Here is a 22,576-nt window from a genome sequence, read left to right as displayed (position 1 = left end):
ATACCCAAGATAGAATTCACAGACCACATGAAGCTCAAGAAGAAGAAAGACCAAAATGTAGATGCTTCAGTTCTTCTTAGAAGGCGGAATTAAATGCTCACAGGAGGTAGAGGGTGGGAGGGAAATGGGAGGAATAGAGGATGGAGAGGGTAAAAAAGTGGGGTGGGATCACATATGAGAGGAGACTGGGATGATACACAGAGGGTTAGGAATTTGAACAGAAGTGTGTAGCAATGGAGGATGGAGAACTGAGGGTAACCATCAGCAAGTTTCAGATGCCAGGAAAGCAAGAGGCTCCCAGGACCCAAGAGGGATGTGATTAGCTGGAATGCCCAAGTAAGGGAGAATCTGAAGAGACCATATTCAGAGGTTAGGCAAGGCCTCTGATTGGGAATTGGTACATGGGGCCACCCACTCATCTCAAATTCTTAACCGGAAGGGCTCGTGTCTAAAGAAAATACAGGGGCAAAGTGAGGAGCAGAGACTGAAAAAAGGGCCATCCAGAGACTGTCCCACCAGGGTATCAATCCCATATACAGACACCAAACTCAGGCATTGCAGATGCCAATAAGTGCTTGCTGACAGGAGCCTGATATAGCTGTCTTCTGAGAGGCTCTGCCAGAGCCTGACAAACACAGAGGTGGATGCTTGCAACCAACCATTGGAGTTAGCACCCGGTCCCCCAATGGAGGAGTTAGAGAAAGGACTGAAGGAGCTGAAGGGGTTTGCAACCCCTTAAGAAGAACAATATCAACCAACCAGATCTCCCAGAGCTGCCAGGTATTAAACCATCAACCAAAGAGTACATATGGAAGGATCCGTAGTTCTAGCTGCACATGTAGCAGAGGATGGCATTGTCTGACATAAATAGGAGAAGCCCTTGGTCCTGTGAAGGCTTGTTTCTGTACTGTAGGGGAATATCAATGGTGGTGAGGTGGGAGTGGGTAGGTGAGTAGGGGAACATTCTCACAGAAGCAGGGGGAGGAGAAAAAGGAGAGGGGGATCCAGAGGTGAATCTTGAAAAGGGGATAACATGTGAAATGTAAATACATAAAATATCCAACAAAAATTAAAAATAATCATTTAACAACAATAGCAAAAAGACAGCCAGGGCTATATCGTCTCAAAACCTGTCTCAAAACACCCCCCTCAAAAAGAAAGTTCAAGTTTTTATCAGCATCTAATGGAAACCTCACTATATTTCCTCTATGAACACTTTCCTATGACCCATAACATAAATTGTAAAAAATTTTAAAAAAAGAAAAAGAAAATGAAATTAAAAGAAGAAAAATTTCTAAACCCCTTCTTCTATGAATCCAGGATTTACTATCTAATATCAAACCTAAGTTAAAAAAAATTATAGGCCAATATCTATGATGAATACAGATATGAAAATAATTATTAAAATATTTACAAATCAAAAACAAGTACATATTAAAAAATCGCCCACCATGATCAAGTTGGCTTTATCGAAGAAATTCAAGTTTTATTTAATAAATACAGGTCAATAAGTTTAGTACAGCATATAAATAAGACTTAAAGGCAAAACCACATGATCATTTTAATATATGCCCATAAATTCTTTGACACAATCCTATATGGCTTCATGGTAAAGGCCTAGTACTGGAGATAACATATCTTAATGTAAGAAAAGCTACATTTGAAAAACCCACTGCCAACATCATCCTAACAGAAAAAGTGAAGCAATCCCATAGAATCAGAAGTGAGATAGAACAGTTTACTATCCTTGCTCCTATGCAATATAGTGACTGAAGTCCTATCTAGAGTAATAAGACAAGAGAAGAAATTAAAGGGATGCATAGAGGGAAAGCGGTTAAATTCTCTTTATTGGTATAAAATGTGATACTCTATCGCATTTATTTGCATCTATAAGATGTAAAAGTGATATAAAAAAACCTTCCAGAAAATCATAATCAAGATATATTATACAAAAAAGCTATTTTCAATAAAAGGAAAAAATTCTAGAAAAGATCAACATTTTAAGCAAATTAGTAGGGAACAAAATCACTCTTCTTTTTAAATATGAATAGTAAGCAGTCTGAGAAACACACAATTACAGAGAAAAAACATTTACAATAAAAGTGAAATCTCTGAGGATAAAAGCATGAGGAAGAAACCAGAAGGTGGAAAGACCTTCCTTGCTTATGTGTAAGTTGAATTAACAGTGTGAAAATGACCATCCTACCAAAAGAAGTTTATAGATTCAATGCAATGCCAATCAAAACCCCCAATGACATTCATCACAGAGATAGAAAAACTTAAAAGACTATTTTCAAACAAAGCCCTTATTACACTGAGACGTCTTCTCTTCAGTCCTACATGCTCTGGGACTTTATTATCACAAAGCCATCCTAAAATTCATAAGGAAACAGAAGGAACCCGGGACAGTCAAAGTAATCTCAAGCAGAAAAAAGTTACTGGAAGTATTGACATATCAGATTTCAAGTTATATCATATATATATATATATATATATATATATATATATATACACACACATATATAGTGTGTGTGTATACATACATATATTTACATATATATGTTTAAATATATATATTTAAGGAGAGCTGCCATATATTTAAATATATATATATATATATATATATTATACACACACAATATGGTGCTGTTACAGAGACAGATTTTTAGAGCAGTGGAACAAAATAATTGTGGCTAATAATTGACTAATAATAATAAATGGAACTGCATAAAACTAAAAACAAACAAAAAACCAAACCAAACCAAACTGCAAAATCCTTTACAGTTAAGGAAACAATCAATGCAGTAAAGAAGCCCACATGTTGTGAGTCTCTTTTGGTCATGAATGTAATGGAATAATATTCAGAATATACAAAGAACTCAAAAACCAAAGAATAAAGAATTGACACATTAAAAAAAAAAAGTGCCATTAATCTGAACAGAATGTTCTCAGAAGAAAAAGTAAAAATGGGTAAAAAAAAAAAAAAAAATACCTCCTTTAAGTATTTACTACTTTTAGCTATTAGAGAAATGCAAATAAACTGCTCTGAGATTTAGTCTTCCCCAGTCAGGGTGGATAAGATTAAGAACATAACTGTAGCTGCTTGTATTACAAATGCTAATTATGTTCCCCAGACCTCTAGTTGGGTCTGATTAATAAATAATGATGATGATGGCAGACAATGGCTGGACAGACAGACAGAGGCGGGACCTGGGATAGAGAGGAAAGGAAGAGGAGAGCTGCCATGCTGGGAGACTTCAAGGAGAGGAGACACCATGCCTGATAAGAGTGGAGGGCAGGGAGGCATAGCTGCCACATAGGAGCCAGGAGAAGGCAGCCCAACAGGGCTGCCCATGTGGGCCCAGGGCAGCCGAGGTAGGAGATAGAATTTAGTTAAGTGATAACTTGGGATTATCTGTGGGAGGTGGGTTAACTGCTTGGAGGTTAGGAAGTGACCCAGCTATTGCACTGATTAAGACATATCAAAATATCAAGGCTGAGTATGTGTCTTTCATTCAGGAACCCAGAACATCGGTGTGGATAGAGGGAATGTGCCACCAGGATTAATAAATAAAAAAATGTTGCTACACATAACTGCCAAGGATATAGGGAAAGGGGAATCCTCATTTTCTGTTAGTAGGTCTTCAAATTGGTAGAGACACTTGTGAAATTAGTGTGGAAAGTTCTGAAAAGACTAAAAGTAGAATGACCATACATCCCAGCTGTACCACTCCCTGGCATATGCTCAAAGGTCTAGATATACTTGCTCTGCCGTGTCTATCCACAATACCTAGGAAATGTAAAATACCTAAATGTGTAACATGTACCACAGGAAATATCAGCTTGCACTACCTCCAGCAGTGCAGCTGAAGTCCTAAGGTTGGATGAGCCTGTTCCCTCTGGAGCTGCAGCCCTGTGGCCCAAAGCTCCCTTTACCTTCCATGTGGGTAATAGATGCATAGGTTGCTTCTTGAGGGGCAGAGGCTCAGCAAAATCCAGCTGATCTTAGCCTTTCCTATGCTTGATCTTTCACCCCTCTTTTCTTAGGCAGCTCATAATGTTAACAAAAAAATCCATTGAGTTCCTATAACATTTATTATATAAACTTCACAAAATACCACTGCTGTGTCCAAAGATCACCTCAAAAAGCCACACTTTTAGTCATGATAAGTTTTTGGCCTCTAGGGTACAGGGGCATAGAGAGGATTCCATGTACTGGCCTGATACCATGTCCAAGCCTCATGTTGGGCATTAGAGGAATGGCTTCCCCTCTGCTGGAAATTCTGCTCAATCTCTCACAGGGTACATAGAAGTTTTTACCCCAAGTTCTATCACAGGAATGCTTCTGCAGTGGTTAATTTAGGGATTGGGTCAAAAACAAGATGGGCATCCAATACAGAGCAAAATTCACTACAAAGTGACAGTTGTGGAAGTCCCACAGCAGCTCAGGAATAAAGTAGATCCTCATCTCTAGACAGAGAAGCATGCTGAGGTAGTCGAGAGCAGTGTTGGAATTTCATAGCAACTTAGAAAAAGATAACACTTCTTTCCTAGAATGAAAGGACAGCTGAGGCAGGCAGAACTGTCTAGGGAAGATGTGAACATGCACACAGCTCAGAGGAAAGAGCACACATTCTGCTTTTACTTCCAATTTTGACTTGATACATCAAAACCATACACATTTATATGGTAATAAGCACTATGATTATGCATGTATACACTATAAAATGTTAAAATCAGAGTAAGCATCATTATCATCTCAACATTCTTTTGCTTTGTGAGGAAAACATCTATAATCCTTTGTTCCAACCTTCTTGAAATGTTCAGCCCCCTGCTTTTATTTGAATATAAACATTCCCCTAAATTCCATTAGTTGAAGCCTTTGTGATATTACTGAGAGGAGATGAACATTTCTAAAAGGTGGGCCCTACTGCAAGGTTTTAGGTACTGTGGCTTGCATCTAAGAAGATTGGTGGGGCCTCAGGATGTCTGTGTTTCTCTCCACATTATCACCATGATGTGTGCCAGCATAAGCCCAATGGAATGACACCAATTGGTCATGGACTGGAACCTCCAATTCCATGAGCCAAAATAAACCTTTTCTTTTTTAAAAGTTGTATATATTTGTACATAATGGTTTGAATGAGAATGGCTTCTACAGTCTCATAAATTTGACTCCCTGTTCCCAGTTGTTAGATCTGTTTGAGAAGGATTAAGTGATGTGGCCTTGTTGGAGCAGGTGTGTTACTGGTGGCTGACTTTGAAATTTCATAAAAGCACCTGGTCCCAGTTAGATCTCTCTTTCTACCTTGTGGTTATATCTTAAGGTATGAATTCCCAGTGACTGCCAAGCACCATGCTAGCCTGCTATCATGTACCCTGTCATGGAAAAATAATTAAGACAATTTGTTACAATGACAAAAAAAATAACTAAATGCATTGTTATAATCAATATTCTCCCTACTATGCAACTTGACTCATATAAATTTAAGATCCAGGAATTCTAAACTTTACATCCACTAAAACATGCACTTTTAGACACTTTTTAGACAGAACCAGAGACCTGAACAGTGGGAAATCAGATGATATACGACCAAAGAGCTTTCTGGGTGACTGTAGGCAAAGGACCAATCGTCTTTGTGTACCAGTTTCTGCCCTTGAAAAGTATGTATGAGCATGCCAACTTCATAGTCTAGGAAGGACAAAAAGCCCTGGCACCAAGCACATGCCCAGTAGACTGGACCAGGCTCCAATACATTGAAGTAACAAATCAAAACAACTTGAGCTCAGCTGACAACACTGGGACTTTTGCAGAAGGTACAAAACATGGTAGCCAGTGCTAAGAGTCACAAAGCGACAGGTACTGGTGGCAAATACAGCAGCTTCCAGGCAGTCTGAATTAGCTGGGCTCACAGGGGCAATGCCATTAACATGCCTCCTTCCCTTTCTCCAAGCTACTGAGAGAATCAAGAGAAGTAACATAGGCTTACTGCCATGATCAGGGTGTGTGTACGGTGCAGAAGAACAGAGTAACTTCTGCACAAGGTCACCTGAGGGCTACCAATTGGTAACAAGAGGGAAGGAAACTATGAAAAACCACTTTTAAATTATTCAGAGCAAAAGATAAATGAAACAGACATTCCATAAAAAAGATCAGCCAATCCCATTCCACTCACACAGTCAGGCCCCCGACTGGGGGGGTCCTCATTCTCCATCCTGTTCCCCTCTCTCCAGCTGCCGATCCTATCCTACCACCCAATTCTTTTGGTCACGCGGGTCCCTTTTATTTCTGTAATACATTCAGGGACACGTTCTTGTCTCAGGGTCATAAAAATAGATACTTTTTCGTTGAAAAAAATGATGATACTTGCACAAATATAAATGGGGCATTTGTCAAAGAGGACATTTAAGTCATTCGTTGCCAAGCGAACAGCAGAGCATAACAAACAATTCTGAGGTGCATCCAGAATGGAGACACATGCACAGCCATTTGGCAAGGCTCACTTGACCTGTGAAGAGAGAGTCACTCACCACATAGATTCCATATGCTTTCCCATGGACTACACTCATTTGCTTTGCTCTCGGTTTTCCAGAACTTCCAGAGTTGACAGTATTCAACAGCCAACAGGCACAGGCCATTGCAAAGGCAGATAGCCTGCTGGTCCAGGGAGCACACCAAGAGCAGCTATCAATATACCCTGAGTATCTCTGCCTCCTTTATGTGGCACAAGTGGACCGTGCCACCAGACAGAAGAACTGGTAAGGTTGAGTAGGCCTAAACCCCGGGGAAATCTCAGAATTGAGAATGGTAGGCATGAGGCCAGCTCTCTGCCAAAGACCCGATTCGGAACATGTAACCATGACACCCCACTGAGAGAAACATGACAATTAGTCACATAGCATAAAAACCTGGAGTTCTCTGTGCTAATGGTATTTAGATAGGCCCTGAGAGTGTTTAGTCAATGAGCTTCCCTTCTAGGGCATTCCTTCCCACAAAAGGTATTTAATCCTGGTTCACCTTGAGTAAGATGTATGCATTCACATCCACCATCAAATAAAGCAGTTTGGACAAGCAAGGATCATCTCCTTTATCAAGGATTGCCACAGGGTTGGGGGGCAGAGAGTGGGGAAGCCTTCATTGTAAAGTGCCTCACCTATATCTCCTGGAGAAGGCCTTCTCTCTTCCAGCCTCTATGTAGTCTCTGCACTCACTCGGAACCAAATCAGACTCTACCCTTTCTTGAGCTCAGCCCAATTTTGCCTGGTGCATACCCACAGCTCCTGTTCCCAACTTTCGGAGGTCCCTAGTGGCGTCTCGGTACAGAGGAGGCAGGGAACCACACCATCCATCCCATGTCCAGCTGTTTTTCACTGGGGTAACACAGGATGGGACCCATATCATGGACTATGTTCTGCCTCCTGTGAGCAGCATGCTGGCAGCACTGGGGCATCCCAGAGGCTAGGGAGAGATGAAGCCCAACACCTTTGTGTATCTCTCAAGAGCACTATGGACAGGCCTTTGCCCAGCTGCTCTACCTTTCTTCTCCTTGACACCACAGGACACACTATTGTGAAAGTTTCTCTCCTGCCTCTGACTCTAGTCCAACTGTCCCCATTCCTGCTGCTTTTCTGAAGGGAGCACCTACAGTTTGTCACATGCTCTCCACCTTTCTCTATGGGACAGGGACTTAATCTGGTTTGACAATACTGCATCCTCTGTTTATCACATAATGTGGAATGGCGGTGTGGGACCTTCATTCAATATTGGTTGAACGAGTCAACAAATGAAAAACAAACAGTACCAGCCGCCAGGGAACGTCATGATAGACCTTTTGGAAAATGAGCCTGGAGGTACAAATATAGATTGACTAGCTCTCCTCACCTCTGTTAAACATGCCCCTGCTTCCTACCCACGCGGTTTAGAAAGAGCACCACCCCCATTAGATAGGAATATTTGGTAAGGCAGATACTCCCAAAACCATAATGCTAAGCTTCCTTCTCAAAGTCCCAGTGACAAAACCAGGAGATTTCTGCTGCATTCCAGAACTATCCTGGTAACATATCCTTGGCCCTACCAGGGCCCACCCTTGACTGCAGGGCTTTGTTCAATGATGGACCCACTTCAGTTCTATTCCCAAGTACCATGATTTTACAGGTGTGAATTCTTATAATACTAAGTGGCCACTCCTTGAGATCCCATTTTACTTAGGAAGCCACATGGAACCTCTGTGTACACTCCAGCCCATGGTGGAACAGGCACCACCTATTAAGATACAGACCTGAGCTCTTGCTGTTCTCTCTGCTACCTCTCTTGTAGGTTGCCTACCTGAGAACACCCCGCCTATTCTAACAAGCCTGTCCTAAGAAACCTCCTTACCATTCACAATGCTTCACTCTGCTGCTGTGATAACCACTGGAAGCTGAGTTTGGGCGAAGTGGGATGGACCTTTAGGATAGAGTTGGAAAAACAACATTGACAACTGTGTTTCCTACATCCAAGGTCTCGAAAGCTGCTCCTCCAGAGACTTTCCAGTTCATGTATTGGGGCAAGTTGGTAATAGGTTCAAGGAAACTAGCAGCTTTGTACAAACCCTAGTCCTAGGTTTCCCAGAGCTCTGTGAGACAGGCACATGGCATTTCCTAGTGGGCACAGCCCAGCTGCCACACTGATGCTTGCTTTCATCCCCCTTTCCCATCACACTTACACTCCTACCCAGGACTGCTTGGTATCGCTTCCCTAATAAACCGCATGCACTGACATTCCAATATTGAGTTGACTCTAGAAGAATATGAGACTCTTCACATGGGGAAACATTCTGTTCCAATGATGTGTCGTTTGTTAGCACTATGAGACACCATAACAGGCTGGAGCACACAGCCATTTCTTTAAGTTTGCCATCAACTTTGGGATCCCAGAGACATAGGAAGAAAGATATTTTCCTGCAGATATGCAAACATAGCTCCTCGCAGTCTCTGAAAGAGATGTATGACCACAAGTGCTGCTCTCAAAATCATAGCTATCAAAGACAACTTTAAGTATATTCATTAAAAATTTTCCTATTATTACTAAAATTTTCTTACTAGGCAATTAAAAAAATAAGATTCCTAGGAAAGCTGAAATATTTGTTTGCAGTAACAGGAACCACGTCTACATCACAATGCAGAATTCCCTTTTGTGAAATGACTACTGACACCAGAAAGGCATTTAATGCCATCCAAAAAAGGGGGGACTGTGACAAGATATCCGTAATTGTCCAGTTCATTTTGAGTTAGATTGTGTTCAGAAAACTCCTTGAGTTAACGGCCCCAAGTGAAGCAGAATAAAGTGAAGGAGAAACTACTAGAATCAGCATCAAGCAGAGCTCTTATTAACGCCCATCCTTCCCCCACAGTACTCCTGCTGGCTGGCACCACATCACTGGTTCCCCATCTATCAAGAAAATGCATCAGCCCATTCTAGAAATGGTGCAGAGATATCTGTTTTACAGTTAGCCAGCCTCTTAAATCATGGGAAAAGTGCATTCAATCTCAAAACCATAGTGTTACACACATGGACTCAGACACCAAATTGGAACAAGAAATTCACTATGTTTTCAAGACATCTCCAGATGCCCTAACATTATCTCCAAGAATGGTGACATCTTAACCTCTTTCTTTGGGAACAGCCCCAACACCTTTATCCATGTGTGGATGGACTACACAGTATGTCTGTGGACAGAGCATCGTATTGAGTGCCTGAAACAGACAGAAAGTATCAAACTTACCATTCTCAGAATTACCTAGTAAGTAAAGTAAGAATTTACAGAAGACAAACCTGTGCTTGCTATCTCTGGTGTTGAATTTTTTTACTCGTTCATTTGTTTTCTGGGTTGCTAATGTGATTACTTTCCTTTATTTCATTTATCTTTTGCCCTCCTTTTGTACAGTGTATGTAGTATGTATGTCTATGTATATATGTATATATGTATGTATTTTGAGTAGCACACATACTACATTACTCATGTGAAGATGAAAGGACAGTTTGTAGAAAGCAGTCAAGGGAAGTGAAATCAGTCTGTTTCTCTTGAGTATGCAGGAAAGGGAGGCAGACAGCGAACACAGGAGAATGCCCATAACACACCAAAAGAGGAAAATGAGTAAAACTCTGCAAGTTTGAAGATTTGGGGACAAAAAAGACAAGAATGGACTGAGCTGCTGACTGTTCTGAGCAATGGAATGGAATGAGTGGGTGCTATGGGAGTTCTGTGTTCAGTCTTAGATACATGGCATCCCCCACTTACCTCTTCTTAGAATACCTCTAGCCATCAAACTGGGGGAAAAGGACTGAGGAATAAAACCATGGGGTGTGGTCCTCAGCCATGACTGTCAGCCCAGGCTAATACTATGTGTCCCTCAGCCCCAGTAACAATGGGGCTGCAATGCCACATGCAGCAGTCATGTAAGCAGAACAGTTTGTTCAGGCCAAAGCATCACAAAGAATAATAAAGTAAGAGTCTGACTTTTTTTCAAGCCACTCAGTTTGAGGTAGTTTGCTCTGTAACAATAGAAAAATGAGACAAGTCTACATCTGGCTTAAATAAAAGCCTCTATAAAATATGAATTTTACATTCTGGGTATAAAAGATATCTAGCCATGAACTTATATGTCCTACTGCATTAGTTACTTTTCTGATGCACTGGAAAAAAGACCTGAAACAACTTAAGGAAGGAGCTATTTCTTTTGGCTCATTGTCTCAGAAGGTTTACTTCATGGCCGTTTGGGCCCAAAAGACTGAACATCGTGGATTCAGGAACTTCAGGTAGATGAAAGATGTTCATGTTACAGGGTCCCAGAAATCAAAGATGGTGGGCAGCAACTGATGAGAGATAGCATATGCTAAAGGACCCCCTCCCAGTGACATATTCCTTCCAGCTAAGCTTACTTCCCAAACTTTCCAGTTTCCCATAACAGCACCACCAGCCATCGATCAAGTTTTCAAAATATGAGCCTGTTAGAGATTTCAGATTCAAACAGTAACAGTGATTGCTTAGAAAACCTAAAGGAAACATTGAGGTTCCTTCTGAGCTCCAAGAGGGGTAGTGCCGATATGACCACCAGGCACATGGCAAAATTAACAGGGAAGCTGCTAAAGGGTAATATGCAAGCAGGATTCTAGACTATGGTCTGTGTTCTGTAGGGGGCACATTCCTAGAGCCTGGTACCAGGTGGAAATTGTCCTATCCACGATCCTTGAAGTTAATTATATAGGATAATTAGTAATTCTCAATTAGCCAGAAGTTTGAGATCATCAAACACTTCACGTTTTACAGCTAACAGTCTTACATACAGCCACAAAGCCATCTCTCATTGCCTCATTATTGAAATTCTACTACATTAAAAAACATTCATACTTTCAGATAAAACACACCAGGAACTGTGAAACACAGTTTTAATTGATAGGTGACATCATCCTCCTCCCACAAATAAATACCCAACTACCACTGAATGTTGGTGCTAAAATGTTCCCCCTCTGCCGAGGACCCCACTAGGTATGCTGCATGCACTGCAGAAATTTCCTTAGAAATTTAAATTGTTTCTCCATGCATTTTTACATTTAAATTCTAAACCCTAGTACTGTAATGTGACTGTATTTAGAGACAGGACCAGAAAAGAGTCAATTAAAGAGTTGTGTGGTGTTGCATATTTGGAAGCCCAGCACTTTAAAAGCAGAAGCAAGAAGGTCTAGGTTATCTTTTACTATATAGCAAAATCTTTTACTATATATCTTTTACAGGTTCCAGGCTATCTTTTACTATATAGCAAGAGACCAACACACACACACTCACACATGCATACATGCGTAGTATTTAAAGTTAAGAAGGTCACTAAATTAGGGTTCTGGCAAGACATTAGGGCATCAGATAGCACAGGGGACAATGCACAGACATAGTAAGAAGGCTCATACTTATTTGCTGCTGTTGTTTTGTTTTTGCGATAATTTTTTATTAATTATTTTTATACACTCCATATTTTATTCCCCACCCCGCCAACCCCTGTCTACCCTCTGGCTATTCCACATCCCATACCTCCTCCCCTCCCCCCACATGGGATGTCTCCACATGGATGTCCCTACCCACCACCCCACCTGACCTCTAAACTCCCTGGGGCCTCCAGTCTCTTGAGGGTTACGTGCATCATCCCTGGATGAACACAGACCCAGCAGTCCTCTACTCTATGTGCGCTGGGGGCCTCATATCAGCTGGTGGATGCTGCCTGTTTGGTGATCCAGTGTTCAAGAGATCCCAAGGATCCAGATTAATTGAGACTGCTGATCCTCCTATAGAGGCTCATACTTTTAATCCAGGTAGAAAGACACAAAGGCCAAGCCTGGCTACACCTACAGCTCACTCATCTATCCTCCAAAACCATGAGCACACAATGTCTGCTGTTTAAGACAGTGGCCAGCGGTGCTGTTCTACAGCAGACCCAGAATATCAGTGCAGTCTCCAGGAAATGGATGATCCAAGGTCCAGCTGTTTCAACCACTCAATAATGTATGAGTCATTCTGACTTTGGACATCCCATGAGCTCAGTTATCTGAACTTCCTTTAGAAACTGACAGTGGAAGCAAACAACTAGTGCTTTCACTTTTAGAGGCGCATTCAGCCATCCAAGGGAAAGGTAAACTGCAATTAGATGTGAATACAAGAAACTGAACTGCCCATGGTTTGGAAGTACCAGGTGGAACCAATCAGCTGCCCTAGACGTTCTCACAGGGATCACTGAGCAGTGCTGGGCAGTCACAGTACTCTGAGTCAGGAGCACCTGGGTTCCTCTCTGTCCAAAGACAGGGGCAAAGAAACAATGATCTTTTGGTACCTTCCCCTTTGAGGACATCATACCGGTCATCCTGTTTAGGGCAGAGATGTTCATAGCTCCCTTACTAAGTCTACATGGCCATGACAAGTAATTCGGCACTTCTAGAACTTAAACCTGCCTAAAACTTACTATTTTTTGGCCATCTTGTCTGCAAATCACATTTCCTTGAATTACAAATGAATCCCTTTATTTTCTGCCCCTAATTTAAGAACCTGAGTGTCATCCATATTACCTGACTCTTACAGATCTTCTTTAGCCTGTGCACATGCTTCTCTGAGAAGCATGTTCTGCAGATCTCGGTCAAAATCCAACAGACACTCAGTGTACAATGAGGAACAAATCAGATGAGAACCTAGGTCTAAACTGTCGTCTCCAAAGTACCTGTGGTCTGGTACCTTCTGCTGTGTACTATGATGGCTGCCATTCAGAGAAGCAAATGTCCTACCATAAGAATGCTTTATATTCCTATAAATGAGGGGAAATCCTATGTATCTACATTGCAGCCCCTTAGATGGAGCATCTCTGGCAGCAGGTGAGACAACCTCAACTTAGATGCAAATGCTAGCAGAGAGACAGAGCAGCCTCCCAGAGATCTGCCCACTTGGAAAGCCTCAAAAGGAGCAATGGTTCCAAATTAAAGATAACATAGCCAGCTTTCCTGTAAAATACTCAAATCCGCTTTATCGCTACATGCATGCAAGTGAAGATCATTTCCCATCTGTCAGGTGTGCTTACCTGTTATAGAGGAGAATGTCTGGTTTCCAAATCTGGCCATCTGGAAAACGAACATTCTTCACTCCGGGGTACTCAGACATGTTCCACTGCAAATAGTGATCTGTCCAAGACTGACAAAGATGGAGAATTAGTGGCAATTTCTTCCCTGGGTTACTTATATTACTCGTAAGAAATTATTAGGAAAGTTCAAAGTCAAGAAGAATTCAGACACTATTCCTTGGCTAAGTTGTTATCTATAAAGTGTGAGGAAACTGGGAATTAAATAATCCCTTCTAAAATGATCTGGACTAGCATAACAAATTGCATTTGGAGACCTGCTGTCACCATGACCACAATTGTATGATGGCATTAAAGGCAATTCCAGCTCACTGCACACCTCTAGCCTTAGGCTTCTCCTCCCCAATGGACTGGTTACTTCTAGCCAAATGAATAATGGTTCTGCTTTCCAAGTTTTCCCTGAAAGGCCATTTTGAAAAAAATAAAAAATAAATTCAATTTTTTTTGTATTGCAATTGGAATCAAAACCAAACTAGAGAAATGCAGCCATTTGTTTTATAAAGCAGAACCTCTCAGAATTTCTGAGGGCATACTTAAATATTATCTTTGATTTTTTTTTTTTGATACTATAAGCTGACACCTCAAACCCTGAGCCTCTGCAGCAGAACACAGACACAAGGATGAGGACTAAGGAGCACTCAGGAGGACAGCAACTCAGGGTCAGGCCCTCCTGAGTGATCGCCAACCCCAGAAAAGCCTACAGTCCTCAGGTACCTCCAGCCATTCCCAGGACCAAGATGGCAGAGTTATCACACTGACAAGCAATCAGCCTTAGATTTCAGGCCTGGCAGCAAATGGCCCAACAACTCTAAAGGGTCACTATTGACATTCATGTGGCAAGATCTAGACTTTCCAGGATATAGGAAGGTTTGTTTGTAGTGTTATACCTCCATCTAGAATCATAGTGACCCCTATAATAAAACACATCTCATTTGTGCCATAAAACTTATCCACATATTTATGATAAGAGACATAAATGCTTCAGTTATATAGCATGCTTGATTTGATTTCTGACCAAATATGTTTGCTGTAAAGTTATAAAACAATATTCAAGTGTAAGGAACAAAATTGTCAGAGCTATTGGACTTGGAATATACAGATGAGTGTTGTGGGTCTACAGCTTCTGATTCTGGCAACAAAAATCCATGGACAGGTCTCAAAGGTCTGGCCCATCTTCAGGAGGACCCACAGTGTTCTAAAAGTCTATATCAGAAGTGGAGTAATCCAAAGTCAGAGAACAACGCTATTCACAACTGGGGACCTCACCAAACAAGGATATTAAATTAACTCAGCATGCAGCGGCATGACTGGAACATCAACATCTGTCCTATAGGGTCCTTAGCTGATGAGATTTATGGGGTAGGTGGAACACTGAGGAAGTTCTGGCTCATTCAAGTGGTTTGCTGAACCACGTTTGTAACAACCTGCTCCATTTGGTGCTTAGTTCTATGTTTCCTTTTAGTTCTCTCCCCGATTCTGTGTCAAAGCACTTCCATCTTATTCTTAACCCTGGAATGTTACTCTGAGTTAATCACAGTGACCAATATTGTGCCCATAGGGGCTGAGGTTCCAAGAACTACCCTTGAAGACACACTAGCAGGACAGAAAGGACCCATCTCCTAAGTCTTGTGACATGATATATGAGTGGCAAAGTCAGGGAGTGGGATCGTCTGTTTATTCAAACATAAGACCACTTAGTAGTAGCATCTCAGAGGTGCCCCACACCTCCCATCTTTCCCTACATCCTCTAGCTTCTGGGCACACTCAGCTGTGGGTGCTCCATTGTCTTGTGGCAGGTGACATCACTGTTATTCTGCCTGCTCAGTACTGTATGTGTGACTTCTGCCTAGCCACAATCCAACTCTGTCAATGTGATGACACAGAAGAGAGCTCTGACTGCTCTGGATTTAAGTTGGTCACTGAATCAAAACTCAATTGTGTCATCAGACCTCAAGTGAAAGACCCTCTGGGATGCCTCAGGATTGGTTCTTCAAAAGCAATGTCTTTGTACTACAAGCCTTTAGCCATAACATCACAGACTGGATGAAGTCTCTGAAGGTGCTGCTCTGTGCATGCTATTTTTTTCTAATGTGGAAACCAACCTGTCCTAGCAAGTAGTGGGGAGGAATGGCTACAAGAAACCTTAGAAGCAGATAAACCTGGACTGTGAGATTTGCTGTAAAAATGCAGGAGGTTGAATTATCTTCTCTGAGCTTCAATTCCCCAAGTGTACGCATCCCCTCAGGAAAAAAGAAGGGTAAAATGAGGCCATGCCTTTAGCAGCAGGGCAAAATCATGTGGTTCTTATAGGCAAACAACAAATGATAGATTTAGAAAACAATGCTTTCACTTTATAGAACACTACATGATACAGGGCTACAGCATCTCCAATAGCTGAGGTACAAGCAGTAGTGTGAAAAGCATGGAGGGTGTAGTAGGGAAAACTAACACAACATGAGAACCTATTGGGAACTTCCTAGAAAAAATGAGGTTTTTGCAGTCAGGCTTTAGAAGAAATGGACATATGTTCTCAAATCATTTCCTGCCACTTAGATCTTGGGTCAATGAGGATAGGAGCCCAAGGCATATCTCTCCATGAAGAGCATTTAGCAACCTTTCAATATGGCAGCCCCTAAGAAACCACATGAATGAACCAGACAGAGATATTCCTTAACAGCCCTAGAATGAAGAGTGTGTGGGTTGTAAGGTGACAGAGGGAAGGGGAGGTGGTAATATGAGAATGTATGTCATGTACCATTGTGCAGACTCATATTTCTAACACTTGGATCCTCTATGAACATGTCTTGAGTTTTCAGGGAACTTTTATTTAAATTTGGTGTGAGTGTGTGTGTGTGTGTGTGTGTGTGTGTGTGTGTACATGACATGAGAACAGCTGGATGGAGAAGGTGAAAGCTCCTCTCTTCCAGTTCTTTGTCAAAGGAATCCAACAATGCTCAAAACAATATAGATTATTGATGTTGCTCTTGTTTTCCCCCTAAGACCTTGAAGGTAAAATGTAATTCTGAAGATACTACACACTTTGGTTGGACATAGGATTTAGAAAAATCAAGCTAGAAGCAGCCTGGAAGCTGTCTTTCTAATGCCTAGCTCTCATAATATATGAAGGTGCTATGAAACTACCAAGGACTAAAAACAGTCAGTAGTCCTACCCAGCTTTAGAGCCTAGAAAACAAAACAATAATCAGAGAGGCAAGATTGCCCTGAAGGTAAAATAGCAGCACTCATTTCTTGGGAGTAACCACAGGCTTTATAATTAGACTAAAGGCCCATTCAAGAGGAGGAAATTCACTCCTGGTACTGGAAATCTAGCCAGCCACCCAATAGCTAGTGAGATTGTGAACCCTAAAGAAGAACATACCACGTCTATTTCTCTAAACTGACACACTTTCTAGTTGCATTCTAAATACTTATACTCACAGGTAAGTAAGTGTAGCTCTCATCCCTCATCAAATAACCTTCTTTATGAAGCAGACAGAGATCATTACAGAAACCAGCCAAAATGCAGAAAGCAACAGGTGGTTGAGTTCCTAATCCCAACCTACAACAAATCCCTATATCCAAGACTCATGCAACATCACAGAAGATGGAGAAGACATATTCACACCACTCACTGACATGCTAACATATGGGGAAGTCTCACAAAGTCCCATTCTACTGAGAGAAAACTCAAACTTATCCAGGCACCAGCCACCTGATAGGTTACCTATGGTCATCCCTAACACACATACACATACGAGCAACAATACTTGGAACCCTGTAAGGTTCATATGTGTGCACGCTCTCCCTCTCCAGCCCCTTCACTTTCTCTGTCTCTTTAGTATGTCTGTGTGTTTGTAATAATTGAAGTATAAGAGGTCAATAACTTGAAGAGGAGTGGATAAGGACACAGAAAAAGTTGATGGAGGTAGAATTTGAAATGATATAAATACACAATACTAATACATGAAATTCTCAAAAAGTAAAAATCTTTTAGAATGAAAATAGTTTTGTTTCCTTTCAAAATATATTGCAATGTAATGAGAAATATATTTGGTTTTCTTTGTACAGAGCTCCTTAAACTCTCGAAACTTACTGAGGGACAGGAATATCTTTTGCTAAAATCATCCTTTGGACCATATCTGAGTTTATGCTAATGCAGCAGCTTGGGGGTTGGACCTCCTCTCAGTTTCAGGAAGGAACTGCCTGATTGGAGTGCAGGGATGACAAACTCCATCTCATCCTCAAGTCCGGAGTTGGGAGATGAGGTTGGAGACTGAAGCAGACAAACTTGTGTGCAAGGTGCAGTGAAGCTCCTGGTGAGCGCACACACATGCACATGAGTGTACACACATGCACGTGAGTGCACACACATGCACGTGAGTGCACACACATGCACGGAAGGGTGGCATGTCCTGAGGAGCAGGGTAATCGCCCCCTCAACACCTGCCCTAGTGCCTCTTACACACCTGCTTCTGAGCAGCATCGTTTAGAGCCAACACCAGTAAATGTGTACCTGATAGCCAAAGCTATAGAACCTTTGGGTTAGAGGCAGTATAGTGGGCGTAGGTATCCAGAGCAACACATTTGCAACATGTTTTTGATGTAGTAGCAACCTCCTGGGACACAGACCTTGAACTTCTAGATTTGGATATTAACTCAAGACGGACAATATAAAAATCGAATTTAATGGATATCCATCCAGCTGGGTTAGAAATTTGCTGTAGGTATTAAAAATGACATCATATAATTGGGGTCAGACAACATCAGACAACATCACCCAATTTGGGCAAAAATTCACCTGGTCAAGTGTTTTGACTCAAAGGAAGGATGTGAGTCCCTCCCCCACTTTTCCTGCGGGCATTTTTCTGTCTCTGTGATGTTCAGTGCCGCTCACCTGGTCACAGCTGCAGGCCAGCCCCCCACCCCCACCCCCCACCGCCCTCCCACCCCACCCCACACCCACCAGCAGCATATTGCTGGCTAATGTGTAAACACAATGAGTGGTATTTCTGCTCCACAGATAATAAATGCAGAAAATTAAAAGGGAAGCAGTTTAGAACTAATTATGGTTTACAATCTAATAATCTGTGATGTGAATGCTATTATTACTATAATTAGAATTAGGAGTCTAAAAATAGAGAGTAAGTACTGAAAGATGATCAAATCCTAAGGCAAAAGGGCTGATGTTCTAAAAAAGAAAAGGATCTTTTAAAAAGAAAATGTGTGCATCCAGAAGGTTCCAGTGTTTCTGTAGAAGCTGAAATGTCCTCTGTCATATCCTCACACACATTAGATCAAAGATGTCTAACAGTTTCCTGAAATGATAAAACCTCTGCAGAAAGAATCTCCCACCAGCTTCCGCCCCTACCCTCAGGGTAGGAAGAGACTCTCAGAAATCAGCAACTCAGTATTCTTCAGGCTCTTGGAATAATCTCAATCATGCGAAATGAAAGACAGCTGGGAAAAAGGATAAGAAAATCCACAAGGGGTAGGTCAAGGGGAATTTAATTTTAAAAAACTTTTGTGACTCTACCATTTTGACTGGACTGAAAAATCTATAATTTGCAGAAAATTGACTGCAGAGTAGAAACACCCTGGAGAAAAGATTATGTGTATCAGATTTCAGAACAGAACTTAGTGAAATGAGGCTTTGGGAACTGAGACCCAGTGCTAAAAGTCATTCCCTGACAATCCATCTGCCTCCTGCCCTCGCTGATGCTGAGACTCCCCTGGGAACTCTGGCCCTGCTTCCTTCCAGACTGAGCCTCATTCTTTTCCATGAGTAATATCAAGGCTATGTCAGGCCAGGCAGGTGAGTGGCCAAGGAACACAGAAATAAAAATCAGCACATGACTGTTTATCAATTGTCCCAAGGAAACTCCTACACCTGCCCTTGGTAACATGCAGGGCCAATGTTCACCCTGCAACCAGGACTTACTCAAAGCAATGCCAGGTTGAGGCAAGAGCACAGGGCACAGCTTTTCAATGGTAACTGTTTATATTATTTTAAACTGTTTATATTGTTTTAAACCCAAGATTTGGGGGGGGGGGGTGGTGTCTTTGAAAATGCAGTAGGGAGGCAGTGTCCAAGCCCTCCACCACCTGAGGCATCATATCAGTTTCCAGATCAGTGTCAACACTCAATCTCTTATGGGCACACACTGCCTAGGGCAGGGCTTACCTGGGTAGGCTGCCCTAATGCAGGGACACACAGTAGTGCCAGCATTGCACAGCTTCCCTTCAGAAGAGTCAGGCTGATCTGTTTTCCCTTTTGATAAAGCAGGATGGATCCCACCGGTGACCTGCACTGTATATCACCCATTCTTACACTATTCCAGAGAAACATCGGGACTTGCTATCATGACCACTTTTATTTTTGTGATTAAGTAAAAATCAACTGACACGCAACTGCACATATTTATAAGTACAGCATGCTAATATAGTACACGTCTATATCAATGTATAATGATCAAATCAGGGTAATTAGCATCCCATCTCCTCAAACATTTATCATCTCTTGGTGCTTAACCTTTCTTTAAATGAGTTAATTGCACAGCCTGATTGGAAAAGGCTGAAAGAGGAAATATGGGTAATACATTTCTAAGTGGCTCTCCCATGGCTCTGGCCAACGCCTTCTACAAAGCAGGCACTCCCAGTGGTGAGTTCAATAAGTAAATGGGATTTAAAAAGTGAAATTTTAGATATTTCTGCAAATGCAGCTCTTAATTAGCACTACCCTGTGCTTCAAAGAAATCTAAAGGTCTCTAGTGATCCCCTTCAGAAAACAGGTGTTTTTGACGAAATGTCTGAACTCAGCATGGTAATAGTCCTGCTACAATTTTCCTGGAAACCAGGCCCCCTTTAAAATCACTTGCCATGTCTGAGACATTGCTGGAGAGCAATCAGTTTTTGAGAGTCAGGGAGGTAGGTACAGGGACAGATGTCTATCAGCCTGTCCATGGCACATATTTCTCTCTATAGAATGGCATTGTGGGGTACAATACTAGCCCTTGGTGTGTATGTAGTGTGTGCATATGGTGGGGGGGGGGGCGTTGAAGCAGGAGAATCAACTCAGGTTCAATGCCTCCCTGAACTACGCAGCAAATAACTATCCAATCAGGGTCATAGAGGGTGATACATTTTTTTTTTAATTTTTTTTTATTCGGTATATTTTTTATTTACATTTCAAATGATTTCCCCTTTCCTAGCCCCCCACTCCCAAAAAGTCCTGTAAGCCCCCTTCTCTCCCCCTCTCCTCTCACCCACCCCTTCCCACTTCCCCGTTCTGGTTTTGCTGAATACTGTTTCACTGAGTCTTTCCAGAACCAGGGGCCACTCTTCCTTTCTTCTTGTACTTCATTTGATGTGTAGATTATGTTTTGGGTAATCCAGGTTTCTAGGTTAATACCCACTTATTAGTGAGTGCATACCATGATTCACCTTTTAAGTCTGGGTTACCTCACTTAGTATGATGTTCTCTAGGTTTATCCATTTGCCTAAGAATTTCGTGAATTCATTGTTTCTAATGGCTGAATAGTACTCCATTGTGTAGATATACCACATTTTTTGCATCCACTCTTCTGTTGAGGGATACCTGGGTTCTTTCCAGCATCTGGCAATTATAAATAGGGCTGCTATGAACATAGTAGAGCATGTATCCTTATTACATGGTGGGGAATCCTCTGGGTATATGCCCAGGAGTGGTATAGCAGGATCTTCTGGAAGTGAGGTGCCCAGTTTTCGGAGGAACCGCCAGACTGATTTCCAGAGTGGTTGTACCAATTTGCAACTCCAAAAAAGTGTGTAGTCCAGGCTGGCCTCGAACTCCAGATCCTCCTGCCTCTGCCTCCTTCAGCAAATCCTACCGGCCTGCGCCACCAGAACCAGCGACATTTTTTTTAAAAAAAAGGAAAGAGACACCTGTGTTTTTGCCGTTTTTGTTTTGTTTCTCACAGGTCCCAGGAAAACAGCCATCATCTCCCAGTGTTCTCAGAACTTCAACTAACTCAAGCATCCCATTGTTATGTAAGGAGGAGCTGGCTTTAGTGTGAATCATATTTACTCCCCCTGCCCCAGGCTGATTCAGAGTTTTGGGCTTGTTCATTCCTTCAACAAAAGTTACTCTGTGCCTATTACAAGTGAGACAGTGGACTAGGAACCGGACATTGGAGTTCAACCCCAGGACAGGATACCTGATAGTCAGAGGGAGACAGACCTGGAGGCAAGGAGCATAGGGAGAAGTGGGTACTATGTGTACTGGAGGGTGAGAAGTTCCTTGGGAGAAAAGAACAACAAAGAGGACACATTAGGGGCGGGATCATAGCTTGGTGGTAGAGCATTTGTTTAACACGATCTCAGTTCACAGTAGTGAAGAGAGACGGAGGGGCGATAAACAGAGTAAACTGAATATAGCACAAGAAGGTTTGGAAGAAGCAACTGAAGTGGTGGTGTTTGAGACAACAAAAGAATGCAAGGGAACCCGTCATGTGGCTTTCTAGGTAAATGTAAAATCCCAGGTCATTCTTGAGCAACATGTATGGATAACATCACGACAGCAGGAAGCACAGCAAGGAAGGAGAATGCAGAGGGAATGTAAGAGAGCAGATGTAAGCAGGGAAGGGACCCTCACTGCCTTCAGCTGTAGATTATCAGGGGAGACCAGGAACCCCAGAAGGGGAGGGGTCCGAGCCTACAGGCACTCATTGTTTTTTTGTGTTTTTGTTTTGTTTTTGTTTTTGTTTTGTGTTTGGGGTTTTTTGTTTGTTTGTTTGTTTGTTTGTTTGATTCTTTTCACTTAGGTCAAATTGGCTCCTGCATTGAGAACAAACACAACCAGGGAAGAAAAGGGTCAGAACAGGAAGACTGGCTGTAAGATATACAGAGGGAGGTGAGAAAGGCAGACTGAGACCAGTGGGGAGCCATGGGC

General features: G+C 42.0%; 1 protein-coding gene across 1 annotated transcript in view; it reads right to left on the bottom strand.

Annotated features, from left to right (window-relative positions):
- Window positions 1–22,576, bottom strand: part of Chrna7 (cholinergic receptor nicotinic alpha 7 subunit) — a 124,075-nt gene that overhangs the window by 44,772 nt on the left and 56,727 nt on the right. Inside the window, exon 4 of the mRNA XM_052161490.1 lies at window positions 13,594–13,703. Coding sequence (XP_052017450.1) covers window positions 13,594–13,703 — 110 coding nt within the window. The remainder of the gene's footprint in view (window positions 1–13,593; window positions 13,704–22,576) is intronic.

Source organism: Apodemus sylvaticus, chromosome 1, assembly GCF_947179515.1.
Source record: "Apodemus sylvaticus chromosome 1, mApoSyl1.1, whole genome shotgun sequence".
Lineage (NCBI taxonomy): Eukaryota > Metazoa > Chordata > Mammalia > Rodentia > Muridae > Apodemus > Apodemus sylvaticus.
This window is presented reverse-complemented; position numbering and strand designations above follow the sequence as displayed.